We start from the raw sequence: 17,907 nt of genomic DNA, 5'->3' as shown, positions 1-17,907 counted from the left end.
TATAAGTTGCAAACAAATCTATTTACTATATTTTATTCTAACATAGAAAAAAGAAAATGATCGGACAATAACAAACGAAAGCGAGAGAAAAAAAGTGGAAAAAAATAAACAAACAAACTTTGTTTGCGAGTGTGATTTTCGCGCACGCAATTGTGATAATGGCACCATTAATAAGTCCCTGCACGTTTTTTGTGGTTATGTATTGTTTTTTTTTTGTTTAAATCCAAAGTGCATTTGCACAAACACACATATTTAAAAAAAAATGAAAAATTTCCGCACAAATATTAATGAAATGCAGAACCAATATTTAAAAAGATCATATACTAATTTGAATGGAAACAAAACAAATTTCTTCCTCAAAGTAAAAATAGCTATAAAATAAACGCTTAGATTTAGAGCAGATTCATCATGGAATTTGAAACAATGCATTAATTTATATAACTAAAAACTACTTTTTTTGTTTCTTGTTCGATCGCAACACAACCCCACACAAATTATACATTTGAAGTTAGTCAATAGAACGAACATTATTTTCACAGTAATAATAATTCATTTTGTGCTTCTCTTCGCTTTTTATACAAATATTTAAATGAAATCGATGAATGTTTTGGCGTTTATCAAGTTATTAATGTTCTTTTTTGAGAGAAAACTGAAAAAAATCCTTTCAGAAAATATAGAGAGAAATGTTTTTTTTGGATGTTGGGTTCAATTGAAACGAACCATTGAAAAAAAACGATACCAATTTATGACTATGAAAATGAAAGTGTTTCGTTCAATTATGAATAACTAACTCAAGGATTCGTTCACCATTTATGTGCCTTAATCATCATATTAATTTTCAGTTCAATTGTGTGCAAGTGACACATTCGAATCGAGCCGATTTGAACATCATTCGGCACATTCACGCATCACTTGCCCGCACACTGAATATAAAACAATATTAACGATCGATATCAAACATATAATATAAAGTAACATATTTATTGAAAACAAATGAAAAATTTAAAATGCAAATGTAAGAAATCAATTAAGTAGATGTTTAAGTTACATTTTAATTAAACGGAGGATGGAGCTAAAAAAGATATACCCTTCGCATCGACGAAATGCACACACACACACACAAACACATACATACATTTTGCAAATGATTTCCACTTTTCTTCCCCTAAACAATGATCATGATACTTTTTATAAGGCAATTCAAAATAATAATTTATAATATCTATTAATGTGTAATGGTACTGTTATGCAACTCTTAAACACATAATCACCCTTAAATTTCTATTGTGGTTCCATAATAATAGTCTTTTGTGTTTGTTGTGAAAAACGAATTAGGAAATGTCACTAATTGCAGTGGCTGCAAAACAAAAAAAAACACATGATTTATTCAAAAAGTCAAAATTCTTCCATTTTCAATTTAAAAAAAAAGAGAGACATATTTTATTATTATTTTATAGAAAACCATATTTTTGGGAAAAATTATTTTATTATTTTTGAATGGTGAAAAAACAAATACCTTCAGCACAAAATTAAGCAAAAAAAAAAAACAAACAAAAGTTTAGATAATTAGGCAAACCGATTCTTCCTGTTTCGTAAAACAACCGACAATTGATTTATGGATTTATTTTTATTATCATTATTTTTTATCTTTAATTTAATTTTTTATTTTTTTCTCCTTGCTCTTTATATATTTATCAAGATATATTATTGATACGTATAACAAAAAGCCAACAACCAACAACAAATTAATTAAACAAAAAAAAAAACACAAAAGAGACGTGAACTACATTTTAATGAAAAAAAAAAGTAATTTGTTTGAAAGAGGAGAAATTAAGTGGATTGTAGCCAATAGATTTTTTATGTTTAGCCTTAAATAATTTATTAATCGTCATTTTCAAGTTTAGATACAAATTGCATTCAAATATATCAATAAAAATTTTACAAAAAAAAAACATCAACGCTCTTTTCATTCTAAAGATTCGTTTCTTCTTTTTGATTGTTTTTTCAGTTTTTCTTTCAGTTATCAACAATATTTTATGTGATGGAGTAAATACTTGACTTTATTGGCACCGGTGCCCACACTTATTCCATGAAGTTTTTCAATAGAATAGTACCTGAGTATAAGAAAGAGCAGAAGAAAAGTGTCCGTACCGTCCGCGGTGTAAGTATAAAAATCGGAAAATGTGTGTTAGGATTTGAAACAGTAAACACAGACAACACTTTTAGCCATTGCATGATAGATGGCGCTTGAATGAGACGAATGCTGTCATTTTTTTATTGCCTGCAAAGAACAGACAAACAAAATATCTATACACAATCAGGGCAAAACAATACTTCAAGTGTGTGTATCGAGTGGCTTTCAAATTGGAAAATAGTTTGGATGTCAGTATTTTCATGTTTGTCGCATCGAACAGTTGATCGGATGGATTTAGCGCGCTTTTGCCAACAGTGAGACAATTGAACCGAACGTAACTCAATAAAACATTGATTTTCTTATCAATAAAATGAGTTATTGGTTGCAATAAGTGAGCGATATCGATGCGAACATTTCTGGTGCATAAGTGAAAACGACTTTTATTTCCGTAGCATATAGTGTTGTTTTGAAAACGATAAAAGTTTGTGGTTTTTTGTTTTGTTTTCTTGTGCCATATAAGAGTTGTGGTATTTTTCATTATAATAAGCAAACGATGAGTGTAATTGGTAAAAAATTGAATCCAATACAGCAAGCAAGTGGACACAGCGACGAGAATGCACCAACAACGAATAGTAGTGAAGCAACCAAGATATCACCAGACGATGTTCTTCGGCTGACAACAATCACAGATGATTATTTATGTTGTTCAGGTTGGAAAAACGAAACCTTTTAATTAAAACGAAATTTATTTCAAACGAAAGCAATCAAAACGAACGCCCAGATAAATCGATATCGAAAGGCATATCGAATGAATGACACAGTATAAACGATGTATTCCTCCAACGCGCTCCAAAAAATGTTATCATGCCTGTGTCTTTTAATTACTCGCAAGCATACAAGTAGACTAGAAACCACGGAAAACTGAGTTTGAATAATAGAAGAAAAAATACACACCAACCCTATTGTTTCAATGTTGCTCTTTAATCATCAAACTCATTATTTTTTTCTCCTCTTCTTCTTATTCTTCAATCTACTTTCCAAAATAAATTATTCACCAAAATATTATTGATCCAAGTTCGTGTGTTTTGAAAATTTCATTTTTTTTCTTTATTTTTTCCCTTCTATTTCCATAACATCGCGCATCAGAATCGATTAGGTCAATGAAATACACTTTTTTGCAGAAAATTATTTTTGCATTATTAATAACTTGTATATTCATATGTAATGTGTATCTAAGTAGTTTTTTATGGATTTTTTTGTTCATCGTTTTTTTGTTGTTGTTTTTTGCATTTTTTTCTTCTTATTGGTGTCTGTGTGCCCTGAATGCGCTGAAATGGGGATGCAGACGACAATGTGTACGACATTGATTTTACAAGATTTAAAATACGTGACCTAGAAAGTGGAACAATTTTGTTCGAAATTGCAAAACCGCCGAGCGAACAATTTCCCGAGGGTAGCGTTGTCGCCGATGAAAATACTATCACCAACGATGATGTGATAACAAATGCTGACGAAACGAATAATATCGATTCGAATGCAGGACGATATGTGCGATATCAATTTACGCCACAATTTCTAAAGCTCAAAACTGTCGGAGCAACGTAAGTGATGTCCTTTGAATTGCATTCACTCCATTCATTATGTCCCCATTTCTTTTTTTTATTAATGTAATAATGTTTATTATTTGTAATTTATATATATATGCAGGGTGGAGTTTACAGTTGGAACAAAGCCTGTAAAGAATTTTCGTATGATTGAACGGCATTTTTTCCGTGATCGCTTGCTAAAGACATTCGATTTTGAGTTTGGCTATTGCATTCCACATTCCAAAAATACATGTGAACACGTGTACGAGTTTCCAAGGTTACCTGATTCATTAGGTATTTTACAATTTCAACTTTATTGGCCAATAAATCAATTTTATTAAAAAAAAAACAATATTCCATATCAATTTTATCTTTTCATTTATTTAGTGAACGAAATGATATCAAATCCATTTGAAACGCGATCCGATTCATTTTACTTTGTTGATGATTGCCTTGTGATGCACAACAAAGCCGACTATGCATATGACGGAGGTTTGAATGCATAAAATTGAACCACCTCGTGCTTGTTCAACAATTAATTTAATTTATTTGCGTGTAACTATAACCAAAGTTCAATTAAAAATTGCGATATGGAGTTATCTCTAAAACAAAACAGATATAAACTGGCGATTATAGGAAGAAGAACAGAACAGGAAACATATTGAATTCATCATAGATTTTAACTATTTTTTTCCCGTTAGAAATATTAGTTTTTGTATACAGTTTGGTGTTTGCATTTGAGAAATAATTTTAATATGCATGTTCATCGCGAGCATAAAAGAGGTCACATGAAAAATGACCCGAAATATTTATTCGGGTCGTTTGACACGGATTAGTTAATTCATACCAAAAACGCAACTGGTGAGCCCCCACATCAAGTAGAAAAAGTACAGCGTTTACGTCACCGCCACTTGATGTCATGCGATCAAATCATCATCACCTGTTTTGCCTTAATTAAAAAAAACAAACAACCATTTTCCTTTATTATTGTTCTTGTATACATAGTGCAATATCTTTTATGGGACAAATTCCAATTTTTTTTTAACTTTTTACAAGTGCACCTTAAAGGCTTTTAGGTTTTTATCAAGTTTTACTTTAAGCTTAAGATGAATAATTTTTAATAATTTTTGTTTTTATATTGTGTTTCAAGTTAATTTAGTATGTATGTATCTATTTTGTTTTCATTTCATAGTTTATTAGTTTTTTTGCACAAAACCAAAATTAATTTTAGTTTGATCAAATTTTTGTTAGTTAGAATTTTTTATGCCCCACCGATGTGTTAAAACAGACCACAATCATCATTTTTAAGCAAATTTGGCTTGAGTTTAGAAATAAGTTGTGGATAAAAGGTAGCGGATATGGATGAAATAACAAGTTAACACAATAAGAAGAAGAACCATTGCCCAACAATACAATTTAAATGCCAAAACTATTACAATTTTAATCGATAAATTTCTTGTCAAATGTTTTATCAGCAATAGCCTCTTAATGAATCGGAAATGATACAAAACTTAAACTAATTAAAAGTTCCTGCTTGAAATTGACTCATATATTATCATAATCGAATGTGACATGCAAAGCACAAGCCACAAATATATGAGGTCGCCGCAAAACCGACCAAATTCAATATAGCATTGCGATTATGTATTTTGACCGAATGACCACGCAAAAACACATAAACACCATGCAGCTCGATAGCGCTCCACATTTCAACATACCAACGCGATAGATGGTTTTTATTTTCTAAATTGCATAAAAATGTCACATATTGTTCTCGAACGAATTTACAAGAGTTTCACACAAATATTCATTTACCAAATACTTAAAAAGTGATTGTAATATAAACAACAACAACAATAATAACATAATAAAATGGACAACAGGTTTAGCTGAAATCGAAATTATAAATGTAAAAATAAAACAATATGAAAAATATATTTCAAATTTGATGGCAGTGGCATTTTCTTGCTATTTTTATACTCTCTCTGGTCATAGATAACATTTCCATCTATTTTATTACAGCCATAACTTGCACATTAATAATAAATGCTTTCCGGCAGCTGCCACTCCTTGCAAATTGAATGAAAACACCCAGGTGAGTCCCCAGTGTGTACAATTTTCCTTTTTCAATTTGCTTGCAGTTCGGGCAAATTTTCATTTCGGAAATGGATTTTGAGCGAAACACTTTCAAAATGATGAAAAAAACCAGTGACCGGTTCGCGCATATTTCTATGCTTGCCTAAATACGCTAGGTAGCATAGATATGCCAAGCATAGCCGCAAACGCAACCGACGCATCGCCGTTCACTCTATATGAACAATACACATGTTCGTTTATGCAGACGACCGTGCGCATACAATATAGCTCGAATCGAATGGTGACGGGTGCGTTGCGGCTTGCGTCTCCGCTATGCTTAGCATAGCTATCAGGCATAGAAATATGCGCGAACCGGTCACTGAAAAAAACACACACGATTTCTTTAATCATCGATTTAATTTCGTCTTAGCTTTACAAATGGCAACTAAATATACAAATTGGTAACTTTTATTTTCGATTAAGATTTACGAACGAAATTTATTCAAATATTGGCCGATGGTTGAATGTCAAGAATTGATGAATTCAGTAGCGAGTTTTACAAATTCATTCGGTGCTTCGACTTGCACTAAATGTCCCGTATCCAAAAATTTCAAATCGGCCTGTGGAAATATTTCACGAATACGCGTCAATTCGTCTGGTGCTCTGTGTATGAGAACAAAAACAAACTTTCAATTATACAGAGATAGAATGTTGTAAACCAGTATCCGAACTCTTACGTTAAATAATCGGATTTGGAACCTCCAATAAATAGAATCGGGGCAGAGTATTTATTTAACGCTAATCGTTGTTGTGGCCCAAGAAAACGTGATATATGCTTGCCAAAATTATCATCAAGACTGTCGACGTTGCTGCGCCATTTGATTCTGGAATTTAATGAAAAAGGGTCATGTTTAAAATTTCTCTGAATGCAACAACCCAAATCCTAACTTACGCCCCATTGACTGCACGGTACAAGTTCATCAGGATAAACGATCGAGTCACTTGATCGGGAATGAATTGTTTAATTTGCTCGTCGGCCAGTATACGCGCTTTTGGTAATTCAATGTCATTTGGCAGACTAACTCGCCGCATCGCGGAAAATATTTCGCCCATGCCTTTCAATGCTGGTGAGGTTGTGACTGGACTGACATCCACTATTATTGCTTTTTCAACTAGATGTGGATATTTTAATGCAAACACCATCATTGCTCTTCCTCCCATACTGTGCCCAATCACAATTGACTTTGGTATTTTGTGCTCCTTACAAAATAAATGGACATCTTCAGCCAAATCAATGTACCGATGGTTAGGAGAATGTGGACTCTCACCATGGTTCCTAGCATCAAGTGCAATTACCTGAAGATAAAAGGTAGTCATTTTGATTAAATATTTTTGACTTATTTATTGGTATCGATTACCTTCCGTGTCGGATTTGATTTCGAATGAATCGCCTTACTGATACTGCGCCAATTTTGTTTTGATCCAAATAAACCTAAAATGAAATTGATGGAATTGCTAAGCTTTTAATTTAATGTAAAGTTGGATTTTGTTTACCATGCATAATAATAACAGGTGCTGTTGTTGTTGAGTCACTAGACAAATCTTCGTAAGAATTGTACGATAATTTCAATGGTTCAACAGGAGTATCATCCACTGAAGTGGTCTTATCCGTCCGTTTGCTGCCTTTTGTGGCATAGCTGCATCCTGTCGATCGTGTAACTAAAACACTATGACTCCGAAGTACACATCCCAAATTGAGTACTTTCTGCATTTTTTGGTCCTTTTACTCAGTATCGCCGTATCAATTTTGTTACATAAAATCGCTATATTCGCACAGCGACTTATTCACAGATCGGACATATTGACACAAACGATGAATAAATTTCTTACTTATGATAAATCTAATACAATTGCATTGAAACTAAAGAAAACTTCATTCGGTTCGATATATTTGACGGTCAATTGCATCGAGATAAAAAAACATATAGATAACGAAATTCGAATAAGACATAAGCTCAATATATACGTAGCTGTCAAAATCATGTGTTGAATTTTGACATTCCTACAAATATGTCGGAACCGAAACTCACCACATCCCAAAAATGGTGATTACCACCGCAAATTCCCATACAAACACTTGACAACGTTCAGCATTGTTATTTAGTTGGGATTTTTGTACCGTCCACTTTAAGGTTATCTTATACATTTCAAACATGATGTGGATCTCAAAATGATGTCAAAACAAATAACAAACCTGAAAATACAACCTTAAGAAAATATGAACGAAAATAAAATAAAATTGAGCTTAATTGGCGACACCGCATATTGTTTTAATGCTGATGGTAAAATAATGGATATACAATTTGAATTACCTTGAATAAAAATCGCTCTGTTTGTAGATTATATGACAATTCGTACCGAGTATCACATTGTCGGCCGATTGATTGGTAGCACGGTGAAATGGCCAAGAAATATCAGTCTTAGTGGTAGGCATTTTATTTAATTTTTTTCATTGACGTTGTCCAAATTGTGAATGTTTTTTTTTCTCAATTTCCCCAATTTTAGGATTGCCCGCAATTTATTCTCCGTACGAAACACAATTGCTCATTGACAAAGGCGTTATTCAATTGTGTAAAAAGACGTTTTCGGATGTGCCGAACGAAGAAAATGAAGCGCAATACGTAGAAAGTTGTGAAGGACATCTGAATGCATACAAAGAATCGTATATGGAGAAGCGCATTGGTGATGCCAAAAAATGCATGGACAAAATTTTAGCGGGAAAACGAAAAAAAGTGGCCAAATTGGGCGGTGATCCAAATGAAATAACAGAAGAAGCCATTCTAGAGGATGTGCGAAATCGTGCGATAAACGATGTGCCCAAAGCATTTGTACAAATTCCCACACAAGAACCATTCATTGAACTTGGTTAGTTTTTTTTTTGTCATACGTGTTTGTGAAATACGAAAAACTAAAAATGCATTTTTTTTCGTTCAACAGATTTTGAAGAGGTGAAAACCGCGCCAAATATTGATCCCATAAAATATCATGTGTTCTGTGATTTATGGGGAAAAGGTCATTGGATAACATTTGGTGCGATATTTGGAGGTGACTTTCTAATCTATCCGGGCGAACCATTCCATTTTCATGCGTCGCATATTATCCATGTACTCACCGAAGAAGAGGCCAAATCAATACCGATTCCGACTTTTATCACACGATCACGGCTCAGTGTTGCTGTCAAAAAACTATGTACTTTCGTTTATGAAAACAATGAGACCCACGAATTGTGCTATCAAACCGTACAATGGCAGGGAAAATAAATATTTTATACCAAAAATTGTATTTTATTTGGATACGTTTTATTCATGAATATGTACAAACCAGTAATGTGCGAGCTACATTTTACAGGGGGGGTGATTTTTCAAAAACAAAAAATTCTCTAGCAAAACAGACAAATTTTCGTTTTTTTTTTTTTTGGAAGTCACTTTTTGAGGCGAAAATCCCTAGCAAATCGAAAGAATTTTCTCCGCGAAAAACCCTAGCAAATCGGACAAAAATCTCTCGGAACCAAAAACCCTAGCAAATTGAAAGAATTCTCCTCAATTTTCTACATTGATGACCTAAAAAAAAAAAGGTCTTCACTTTTTTCGTGAAAAACCCTAGCAAATTCGAATAATTTTCACGACAACCCCCTTCGCACATTACTGGTACAAACATTTTTTTCTTCAAAAGTTAGCTTTTTTAAAATTGAAAATATCAAAACTCGGAAAATGTTTACCCGAAATTCGTACACCACCAAAGTGAATGTCATTAAAATGTACAATTCAAATTCATTTCACAATGAAGAAAATGCAATACAAAAAAACACATTCAAATCGGTTTGTCGTTGACAGTGGCCGATATCGAACAGCGAATGCGTTGGCTACTATGCAAAATATCACAATTACCTTTTGTTGTTGTTACTGCTGTCGTATGTCCGTACATTCGCAGTACAATGTTGTCACTGACGATGTGTGTACAACGGCGTATCTCTGTACTACCAAATCTCAATTTTTGTCAGCAATCTGTTTGCTGTTGCGACTGTGTGGTCAAACTATATAGTCTCTTACATTCTAATGGTTTCCCAATCATCTCTCACTCACTCATTCGGCACAGACATACACACTCTCTTTCTAACTCACATACATTCCTGTTTCCATCATCATCGTCATCGTCATTTGAAAATCTCATTGCACATATTATAGAATTAATGTGAATAATGATAATGGAACAGACTGAAAATGAATTCGAAGGAATGGATCAGGAATTGTGGAGTAATGGAATAGTATTTGTTAAGTAAGTATGCCTCGTGTCAAATGTGTAAATGTCATCAATTGGACTAGCAATTGGAATATTGAAGCGAAATCGCCACTTGCCTTGTATTCTATGCAGCTGCTTTAGCAGAAGTAATTTTAAAAAAGCCAACTTTTGAAAAAAGAAAATGTTTGTACATATTCATAGATTTTTTGAAATTTGAAGTCAACCGGAATTTGACTATCCATCCTTTTATTTTGTAAATAAATGTTTCTTAAATTTTTAAATTTTGAGATTGAATAACAAAAATCACTTTTGCTTATTCAAACTTCATGAAACTTATGGATAAAATATTATTTATTCTTCGATTGAGTTTTCATCGGCCAGTGATCATTCAGTTTGCTTTTCTTCGCCTTTAACCTCGACAAGTGATCCTTTGGCCTCTTCCTCGATTGGTTTTTCTTCAGATGGCTTTTCCTCGGTTGGTTTTTCTTCGGCCGGCTTTTCCTCGATTGGTTTTTCCTCGGCCGGCTTTTCCTCGATTGGTTTTTCCTCGACTGTCTTTTCTTCGGCTGGTTTTTCCGGTTGTGCCAATTCGTAGACGTTGTACTTTTTCAATTTGAAGTAGTCGGGTAGCAAACTAATGCAACACAATCCTATCAACAACAAAAAATTGAAAATTAATTTCATAAACGTCAACAAGAAAAAAAATAAATCTTTCAAACCTTTCATGATTTCAATTGCAATCGTAATTTTCGGATTTTTCAAGTCAACTTTGTGTGCTGGACACTTGAAGTCAATCAGTTCGGCAATTTCTTGAATGATTTTCATTCGGTCGAAAGTGGTGTTGTGTCGTTTATTGACCACAACCGAATACGTGGTCGGTTCACTTTTGAGAAGAACTTTGTCAAACAATCGACCGGCGGCGTTCAAGATGTCTTGATTATTTGCACGGCAAATTGCATCCACAGGCCACAAACGAAGTAAATAACGTGTCTTTTGTGTTTTCGTTGCAGCAATGTCACGCACCAGACGAACACCTTAATTTTAAACAAAAAAAAATGGTGATTTTCAAGCTATAGATTGAACCGATTTTTGTTTGCACTTACCGAGCTCATTTGGATCTTTGACGTTTGTTTTTATGAAAATGCAATTGGGCATCTTGGAATCAATCTGTTGGAAACGTGAATGATCGAATTTTTTCGCTTTGGTCATCGTTTTGATTTGCTTTTCCAATGTTGTCGCAATATCCTCTTCTTCGTCATCATCATCATCGTCATTGTCGTCATGTACCTTTGCACCGACAACTGTATCGCTGCTGCCGGGTGTATCTTTCGTTGGTGATTTTTCACATGCAATGGCCGCCTCATTTTGTTCTTGCACTTGTTCTTGGTCAGCGTATTCGTTCAACAAATTGTAAGCTTCGCGAACACATTCCTTTTCACGAAAATTACAAGTGGCCAAAAACCCGACTTGACCCGGCTCCATCATAGATTTCGACTTTTTCTGATTTTTGTAATAATTCTTGCTCTCCATTTTGCGTCGTTTACTGTTCACTTCCTCTGACATAATGAATATGCAATTTTTTTCTCTCGCACACCAAACACACACAATGTCGATTCTCAGATTCGATTTACCGTTAAAATTCGATTTATGTTTTGTTGTCTCCGTCAGTCTTGTGCATAGATTTGGCACTTTGTTGTTGTGTTTCACTTGGACACATTTTTCGTATGACAGTTCACACGATGCAATGCTGTCACAGGCACTCCAATCCCAACGAACAACAACGACGATTGCCGCAATGCATTTGTATGGGATGCCATACGATTTTTGTTCACTGGGATATGTATGACATTTCGAAATTGTGTTGATATTACGATTTTGTCCGACAAACACCCATACAAGCACACATACAGCATATCACACTAATGAATCGGCATGGACGCCATATTGAAAAAAAAGAAGATAGAATTGATTTTGTGTGAAGTATGAAGCTCATTCTCGTTAGTACACATTCAGCGGTATATATCGATAGCATTGTCGTCGGCATTTCATACACACTGTATTCGGAAGCGAGCGATATTAGAAAAATTGATTTCCACACAAAGACAACAGCTTAAAAAGAAAGAAAATTATCATTTCTTCTTCTCTCTGTTGACTATCATCACAATTGCTATCGATTTTCAAACTATTTATTAAAACCGATTTGCATTTTTAAAAAACCAATTCTATAAGGTAAGCATCAAATTCAAGGTTAACCCAAATCGAATAATAAAGTTTAAAGTAAAAGAAAGAAAGTTTTACAAGTGAAAATTTAAATTGCTGAAGTACCAAATGAAGAAAAATATTTAAAAAAAAAACTTAAAATGTCACCCGAAACACAGTCAAACAATACGCTCTAATTGAGTTTAGCTAAGTTTGCTGTATCAAAACGAAGAGCGAACGACACGAAAAAAAAGAATCAAAGATGGACGATTGTAACACCCGACAAAAAAAAGACTGAGTAAAATTTCTTTGGTCGAGAATTGCGAAGCGTCGAAAATATTTCCACGAGAATGTGTAAAAAAATTGCGTTTTAACCGAGAGTTTAGTTATTTAAAAAAAAGTATTGTCGAGATACGCGTAAATCATGAGAAAAAAAACGTTGTGTAAAAATTTAGTACGAAGTGTGTATTTCATTCAAGAGACATGTATATCTGATTTGAAACGCATAAAAAAAATTATGCGAATCAAGAACTCAAAGTGTTTTTTATTAAATTGAATGTAATTTTTTTATGAATACATTTTTTTAATCATTCCCAAGAAGAACAACTGAAGAAGTAAACGAAATGGTTTCGTATATGGTTTTTACTGGTCCAAATTTTATTGACCAAAGCAAAATCGATTGCCTCGCACTCACTCGCATCAAACACACAAACACACACGCATACATATAAACAAAAAAAACAACAACAAAAAACATGTTTTAAAACCTAAATAAGTAACAACATTTGAACGATATTTTCAGCATGTGCGCTGCTCCCATATGAACTCATTGAAAAGCGTTGAGAATCTCGTACAAACATACGCAAAATGTTGTTTGTACGGCGTTATTTTAAACGAAAGAAGAGTCACAAAGAAAAATTCACGCGAAAATTAAAGTAAAACAAGTCAAACAGTTACATAAACCAGTGCATTTCAGTTGATGTAAAAATGTTCTAGTTGGTTCCGATGGTTCGTTATTTTTTTTTTGTCAAAGTCAAGTCAAGTCGAAATGTTATTTTTATCGAACGTACTTTCTCTCTCTGCATATATAGTTCAGTAAAGTCAAAGTTTTCAGTATTAAAGATATTTTTGTCTAAATAACTAATTGAAATAATCAAGTAAAAAAAATATAATTAAGATGGTGAAAATTCTACTCCAAATTATAAATTATGTCGCAAAGGTAAGACACGGATTGATTCACAAGAATCAATCAAAACTAAAACTAAAAATCAAACAAACCAAACCAAAAATCAATTTGATAATAGTTTACCAAAACTTAGAAAACAGCAACATCAGAAGTGTTTTTGTTGTCACAGATGACGGAAATATTGATTTCTGCTAAAGACTTTCGTCATAGTTTGCCATTCATTTGTCGATAAATAGGCATCATGGTACATAATCAAACACCGACAAAAAATGGTGTAAATTCTACCTAATATTTTATTCTATGTCATTTATAATTGAACGAATATCGGAATGAAAAGAAATCGGCGCCATTCTTGTCGGTGTTTGAAGTCATCTACCTATCAAACAGAGACGTCAAAACACAAATTCAATTTCGTACAGAAATTGATCAGAGGCGTTTAATTGTGAAACGAATGTTATATTTTTGTTTGATACATTGTTCATTTTCATTTCTAAATCAATTTTTAACATTTTGCAGACATCGAAAAAATGGATAGTGAAGATTCGCGACCCGGTTCGTCTGCGTCGAATTCATCTTCATCGTCGGTGGAATCTAATGAAAATATTGAAAATGGCTCTGTATCATCGTCACGTAAGTCTCGATCCAAATCGGTAAATTCGAATTCGAGTTCGGCAAATTCAAGCCGAAATCATTCGCCCGAATCACAAGCAGCTGTGTTGAAAGAGCCACAATCGCCCGTTCAAGATTATGATCAAGATAATCAAGATTCACAGTCGCGTTCAATGTCACGAGCATCAAACCGTTCGGATATGTCGAGCGAGGGCCATGCAAACGGTTCAGTAAACTCTCGACGTGATAGCCGTTCATCTGATCGAGATAATCAGGTATCATCGCGTGAGCAATCTATGTCACCAACGCGAGAAAGTGGCTCACGGAATTCAAGTGTGTCAAGCTTGCCGGCAAATAATGGAAAAACAAGAAATGATGCAATTAACATAAGTCACGAGGATTTAAGCGATGTCAGTGATTTAGAAAGTGCTGCCGCTTCACCTATCAACAATGACAAACCTGATGTAAGCAGTTGTCTAGATTTTTCGTTTTCGTTTGTGTTTTATTTTGATTACATTTATCGATTGAACAGGATAATGAAGATGCAAAAGAAAAAGCGCCGGCAATAGTTGACCTACGCCAAAAAATTAATGAAAAGAAAAGCCAACACAAAGCGCTGGACGATAAGCATAACGATCAAGGTAACAAACAGAGTCCATCAATTGTTGATGAAATCAATGATATTATGGACAAGAAACACGACGAGGATGCACTGGACTTTGAGGCTGAAGATGGCGAATGTGCCGACGAAAAGGAGGAAAAGCCAACAGAATCAAAGGAGCCAGATAACAAACCGAAAAAAGACTCGGACGGTGAAATTGAGGTATACATAGACATAATACAATACGTTTTTATTTTTTGTGTCTAAATCACGAATATTACAGGAAGGTGAAGAATTAGAAGAGGGTGAGGTCAGCGACGAAGATGAAAAACGACCAGAAGAAACGGAACCAAAGCCAGTGTGTCGATTCTATACACGTGGACAATGTACTTGGGGTATGAGCTGCCGCTTTTTGCATCCAGGTGTTACAGACAAAGGAAACTATACTATGTTTGACATGATTCGACCAGTTCCCGTAAATGCACATGCACCGCCATACGGACCGGGCGGCGTTGTGCCATCGTATCATCATGATTTTCGTAACGAACGACCGGCAATGCATCCAATGCATAATGCACCACCACAAGCACGTCCAATGCCTGAACCGGTAGTTGAAAGTGCATGGGAACGTGGATTGCGAACAGCAAAGGAAATGATGCGAAAAGCAAACAAACGTAAAGAACAAGATATGGACTTTGAAGATAAGAAAATGAATTTATCAGCATCACAAGATGAATTAGAAAAGGATAATTATTACATTCGTGAACGATCGCCGGAAATTTCATCACAGCCCGGTTATGGGAGGCCACCGATGCCAATACATCATCCACCGATCAAAGGTGGTGGTTACAGTCCACCGCCAGTACCACATAAATATGGTGGAATGGCCCCGAGACCAGCACCAATTCCATACGAAGACGATCCATATGGTCGTTCGATGCGATACCGCGAACTACCACCACATCGAATGCCACAATATGAAGATGAAATAATGGCGGGAAAACGTCGTATTAGACCAGCACGTGAAGTAATTGTTCAACGCGTCGAACCAGTCGGACGTGGCGATGAATGGAACGATCCATGGATGCGATCAAAATCACCTGGACGCGAACGTGAGAAGCGACAAAAACGTGAACGAAGAAGCTACAGCAGTAATTCATCGTACAGTAGCTCAAGGTATGGATTTGAAAAGAAAATTCTTGGTAATATTTTTCCGATGAATAATGTTTAATTTTATTTACCAGCAACAGTTCATCACAATCTGGTTCTAGCTCAAATTCCAGTCGATCACCAACACCATCGAATCGCCGCCGACGTTATAGTAGCACGCGCACCAGCGGTCACAAATCTCCGGTTCGTGGTCGCCATGTGAAACGATCACAGTCACCAGATGTACACAAACGACGTCATTCACCGGGTAAGAATTTATTTCGAATCGCATTGGCACTCTACTAACTCATAAACAAATGAAAAACTGTTGTAACTAATCCATTGTCATTGTGCATTGTTTCATCAAGTTCAAATTCATCCAAATGTGAGCAAAGAACCCCATTTTGATGCTAAAAAAGACTTACGTAATCATCCTACATTAAGCAAAAGAGCCAATCCAAATATAGGTATTTTGCATCGGTTTTCAATGCTTAACTTTTGCACAAATATTTTTCCGTTCACATTTACTTTGTGTTAATTAGTGATTTTGTTTTTTTTGCACTTTATCCTCTTTGTTTTGTTGTTTGAATTTGCATTTCGTTCTATTTATTTAAAACCCGAATAATGGCATAATTCCGATAGATATTTTTCTGTTTGCACTACATTCAATGCAGAAAACTGAATATTTATGCGACAAAAATTGATTGAATTGAAAATAGAAAAATATTCGTCCGTACAGTATGAGCAAAAAATAACCCGATTTCTTCCATTTTACAGTTGTACGTCGCTCGCCACCCAAAAAACGTCAAGCAACACCTCCGATCAACGACAAACGTATCACCCGATCACCAGCAAACAAAAGGAAACGAGTAAGTTTGAATTTTCTTATCCACTTGATTTTTTCTCATCCAGAAAGGTAATAAAAATGATCGATTTTTTTATTAGCAGACATCGCCACCACCACCTCCTCCTCGAAAACCAATTTCGTTTTCGATTGCTTCAAATAATAATCTTCGCAAAAAGAAACGATCAAGCTCGTCTGGATCAGGTAATAATGAGTTTATTTTTTTCTCAGGATTGTATATGCAAGAATCTTGTTGTGAATATAAATAAAACGACTCTTTTGCATACGTATAGGTTCATCTGATTCGAGTGCATCAGAATCAGGATCATCAGATTCATCCAGTTCAAGTGCGTCATCATCACGTAATGGACACAAACCACGTTCACGCGATAAGGTCATCAGTGAACGGAAACTGGCTAGTAAGAAAGGTACAATGCGTTTATCTTCATTAACAGATATCGACGTTTGTTTTTTAATTTTCTAATTATGAATTCATTTTTTTTTTCAAATCCAGTTGAAGCAGCCGCCAAAAAACGATCACCGCCCGCCCAAAGTGGTAAGGCATCTGGTGATGGTTCAGCAAATAATACAAGTAAATCAAATTCGTCATCATCATCGTCGGCAAATGCAAAGAAATCGACGCGTCGTGAGGAGCTATTGAAACAATTGCGAGCCGTTGAAGATGCAATTGCGCGCAAGCGCTCAAAATTATCTTGAACTGATTCGATGTGTGTGCACCGTCGTGCACAAATATAGATTTATATTGTTTTATATTAAGAAAGTTCACAATCTTTTACACAAGTTAAATATTCAACGTAGTAATCCATAATTGATAAAAATATCAGTGAAGAAAATTGTAATGCACACTGAATAAAAGAAAAGATGATAAAGTTGGCTGCTGAAATATGAATATCTCCTATTCTATGGAAAATATTCAAGTAGATTTACACATAATATACGGAAATATTATTGACACTTATTGTTTAATCCAATGCCAATCGAATGCATTGAACAAGAATTTAGGTAGTGAACCAATGAAGAAAAAAAAAACTAAACAACAGTGAACCATTGGGATGACACATTTTATTGCAGTAGGAATTTCTTCTATTCGAAATGAACAGTGAAATATAATTAGATTTGCTTAAATTTTATAATCTTTTCTTCGTGAGAATTCAATATATAATCAATATGACATATATACCGTGTTCTCTCATATAAAAAAAA

At 34.5% G+C, this 17,907-nt stretch overlaps 5 protein-coding genes across 10 annotated transcripts; 3 read left to right on the top strand and 2 right to left on the bottom strand.

The window, feature by feature from the left end:
• Nucleotides 1–2,351: 2,351 nt before the first annotated feature.
• On the top strand, nucleotides 2,352–4,674 carry LOC116349108 (protein unc-119 homolog). Its single transcript, XM_031780382.1, has 4 exons — nucleotides 2,352–2,844; nucleotides 3,480–3,735; nucleotides 3,842–4,014; nucleotides 4,108–4,674. Exons 1-4 carry the CDS (start codon nucleotides 2,688–2,690, stop codon nucleotides 4,224–4,226), a joined length of 705 nt encoding a protein of 234 aa, XP_031636242.1. The 5' UTR covers nucleotides 2,352–2,687; the 3' UTR covers nucleotides 4,227–4,674.
• A 1,520-nt stretch (nucleotides 4,675–6,194) lies between these two features.
• On the bottom strand, nucleotides 6,195–7,795 carry LOC116349216 (protein ABHD11-like). Its single transcript, XM_031780553.1, has 5 exons — nucleotides 7,351–7,795; nucleotides 7,215–7,288; nucleotides 6,749–7,152; nucleotides 6,534–6,680; nucleotides 6,195–6,459 (listed from the first exon to the last, which is right to left on the bottom strand). Exons 1-5 carry the CDS (start codon nucleotides 7,565–7,567, stop codon nucleotides 6,324–6,326), a joined length of 978 nt encoding a protein of 325 aa, XP_031636413.1. The 5' UTR covers nucleotides 7,568–7,795; the 3' UTR covers nucleotides 6,195–6,323.
• A 146-nt stretch (nucleotides 7,796–7,941) lies between these two features.
• Nucleotides 7,942–9,133, top strand: LOC116349217 (tRNA-splicing endonuclease subunit Sen34). The gene is made up of 4 exons (XM_031780554.1): nucleotides 7,942–8,138; nucleotides 8,196–8,282; nucleotides 8,362–8,721; nucleotides 8,794–9,133. Exons 1-4 carry the CDS (start codon nucleotides 8,075–8,077, stop codon nucleotides 9,114–9,116), a joined length of 834 nt encoding a protein of 277 aa, XP_031636414.1. The 5' UTR covers nucleotides 7,942–8,074; the 3' UTR covers nucleotides 9,117–9,133.
• Nucleotides 9,134–10,293: 1,160 nt separating this feature from the next.
• Nucleotides 10,294–11,820, bottom strand: LOC116349106 (THUMP domain-containing protein 1 homolog). Its single transcript, XM_031780380.1, has 3 exons — nucleotides 11,199–11,820; nucleotides 10,815–11,129; nucleotides 10,294–10,745 (listed from the first exon to the last, which is right to left on the bottom strand). Exons 1-3 carry the CDS (start codon nucleotides 11,656–11,658, stop codon nucleotides 10,480–10,482), a joined length of 1,041 nt encoding a protein of 346 aa, XP_031636240.1. The 5' UTR covers nucleotides 11,659–11,820; the 3' UTR covers nucleotides 10,294–10,479.
• Nucleotides 11,821–12,088: 268 nt separating this feature from the next.
• Nucleotides 12,089–17,744, top strand: LOC116349187 (zinc finger CCCH domain-containing protein 18). Of its 6 annotated transcripts, XM_031780496.1 has the most exons (11): nucleotides 12,089–12,324; nucleotides 13,097–13,513; nucleotides 13,997–14,553; nucleotides 14,622–14,912; nucleotides 14,974–15,866; nucleotides 15,935–16,107; nucleotides 16,208–16,306; nucleotides 16,617–16,708; nucleotides 16,785–16,887; nucleotides 16,977–17,111; nucleotides 17,198–17,744. In XM_031780496.1, the coding sequence occupies exons 3-11, from the start codon at nucleotides 14,008–14,010 to the stop codon at nucleotides 17,398–17,400; spliced, it is 2,535 nt and encodes an 844-aa protein (XP_031636356.1). In that variant the 5' UTR covers nucleotides 12,089–12,324; nucleotides 13,097–13,513; nucleotides 13,997–14,007; the 3' UTR covers nucleotides 17,401–17,744. The 6 variants fall into 6 exon arrangements, with proteins under 6 accessions (XP_031636356.1, XP_031636358.1, XP_031636357.1 ...); XM_031780498.1 differs by lacking the exon at nucleotides 13,097–13,513 and having other exon boundaries at nucleotides 15,941–16,107; XM_031780497.1 differs by lacking the exon at nucleotides 13,097–13,513 and having other exon boundaries at nucleotides 16,788–16,887.
• The last annotated feature ends 163 nt before the right edge of the window (nucleotides 17,745–17,907 follow it).

Source organism: Contarinia nasturtii, unplaced genomic scaffold (assembly GCF_009176525.2).
Source record: "Contarinia nasturtii isolate CC-2019 unplaced genomic scaffold, AAFC_CNas_1.1 Cnas_scaffold_2806, whole genome shotgun sequence".
In the NCBI taxonomy this organism is placed as follows: domain Eukaryota; kingdom Metazoa; phylum Arthropoda; class Insecta; order Diptera; family Cecidomyiidae; genus Contarinia; species Contarinia nasturtii.
This window is presented reverse-complemented; position numbering and strand designations above follow the sequence as displayed.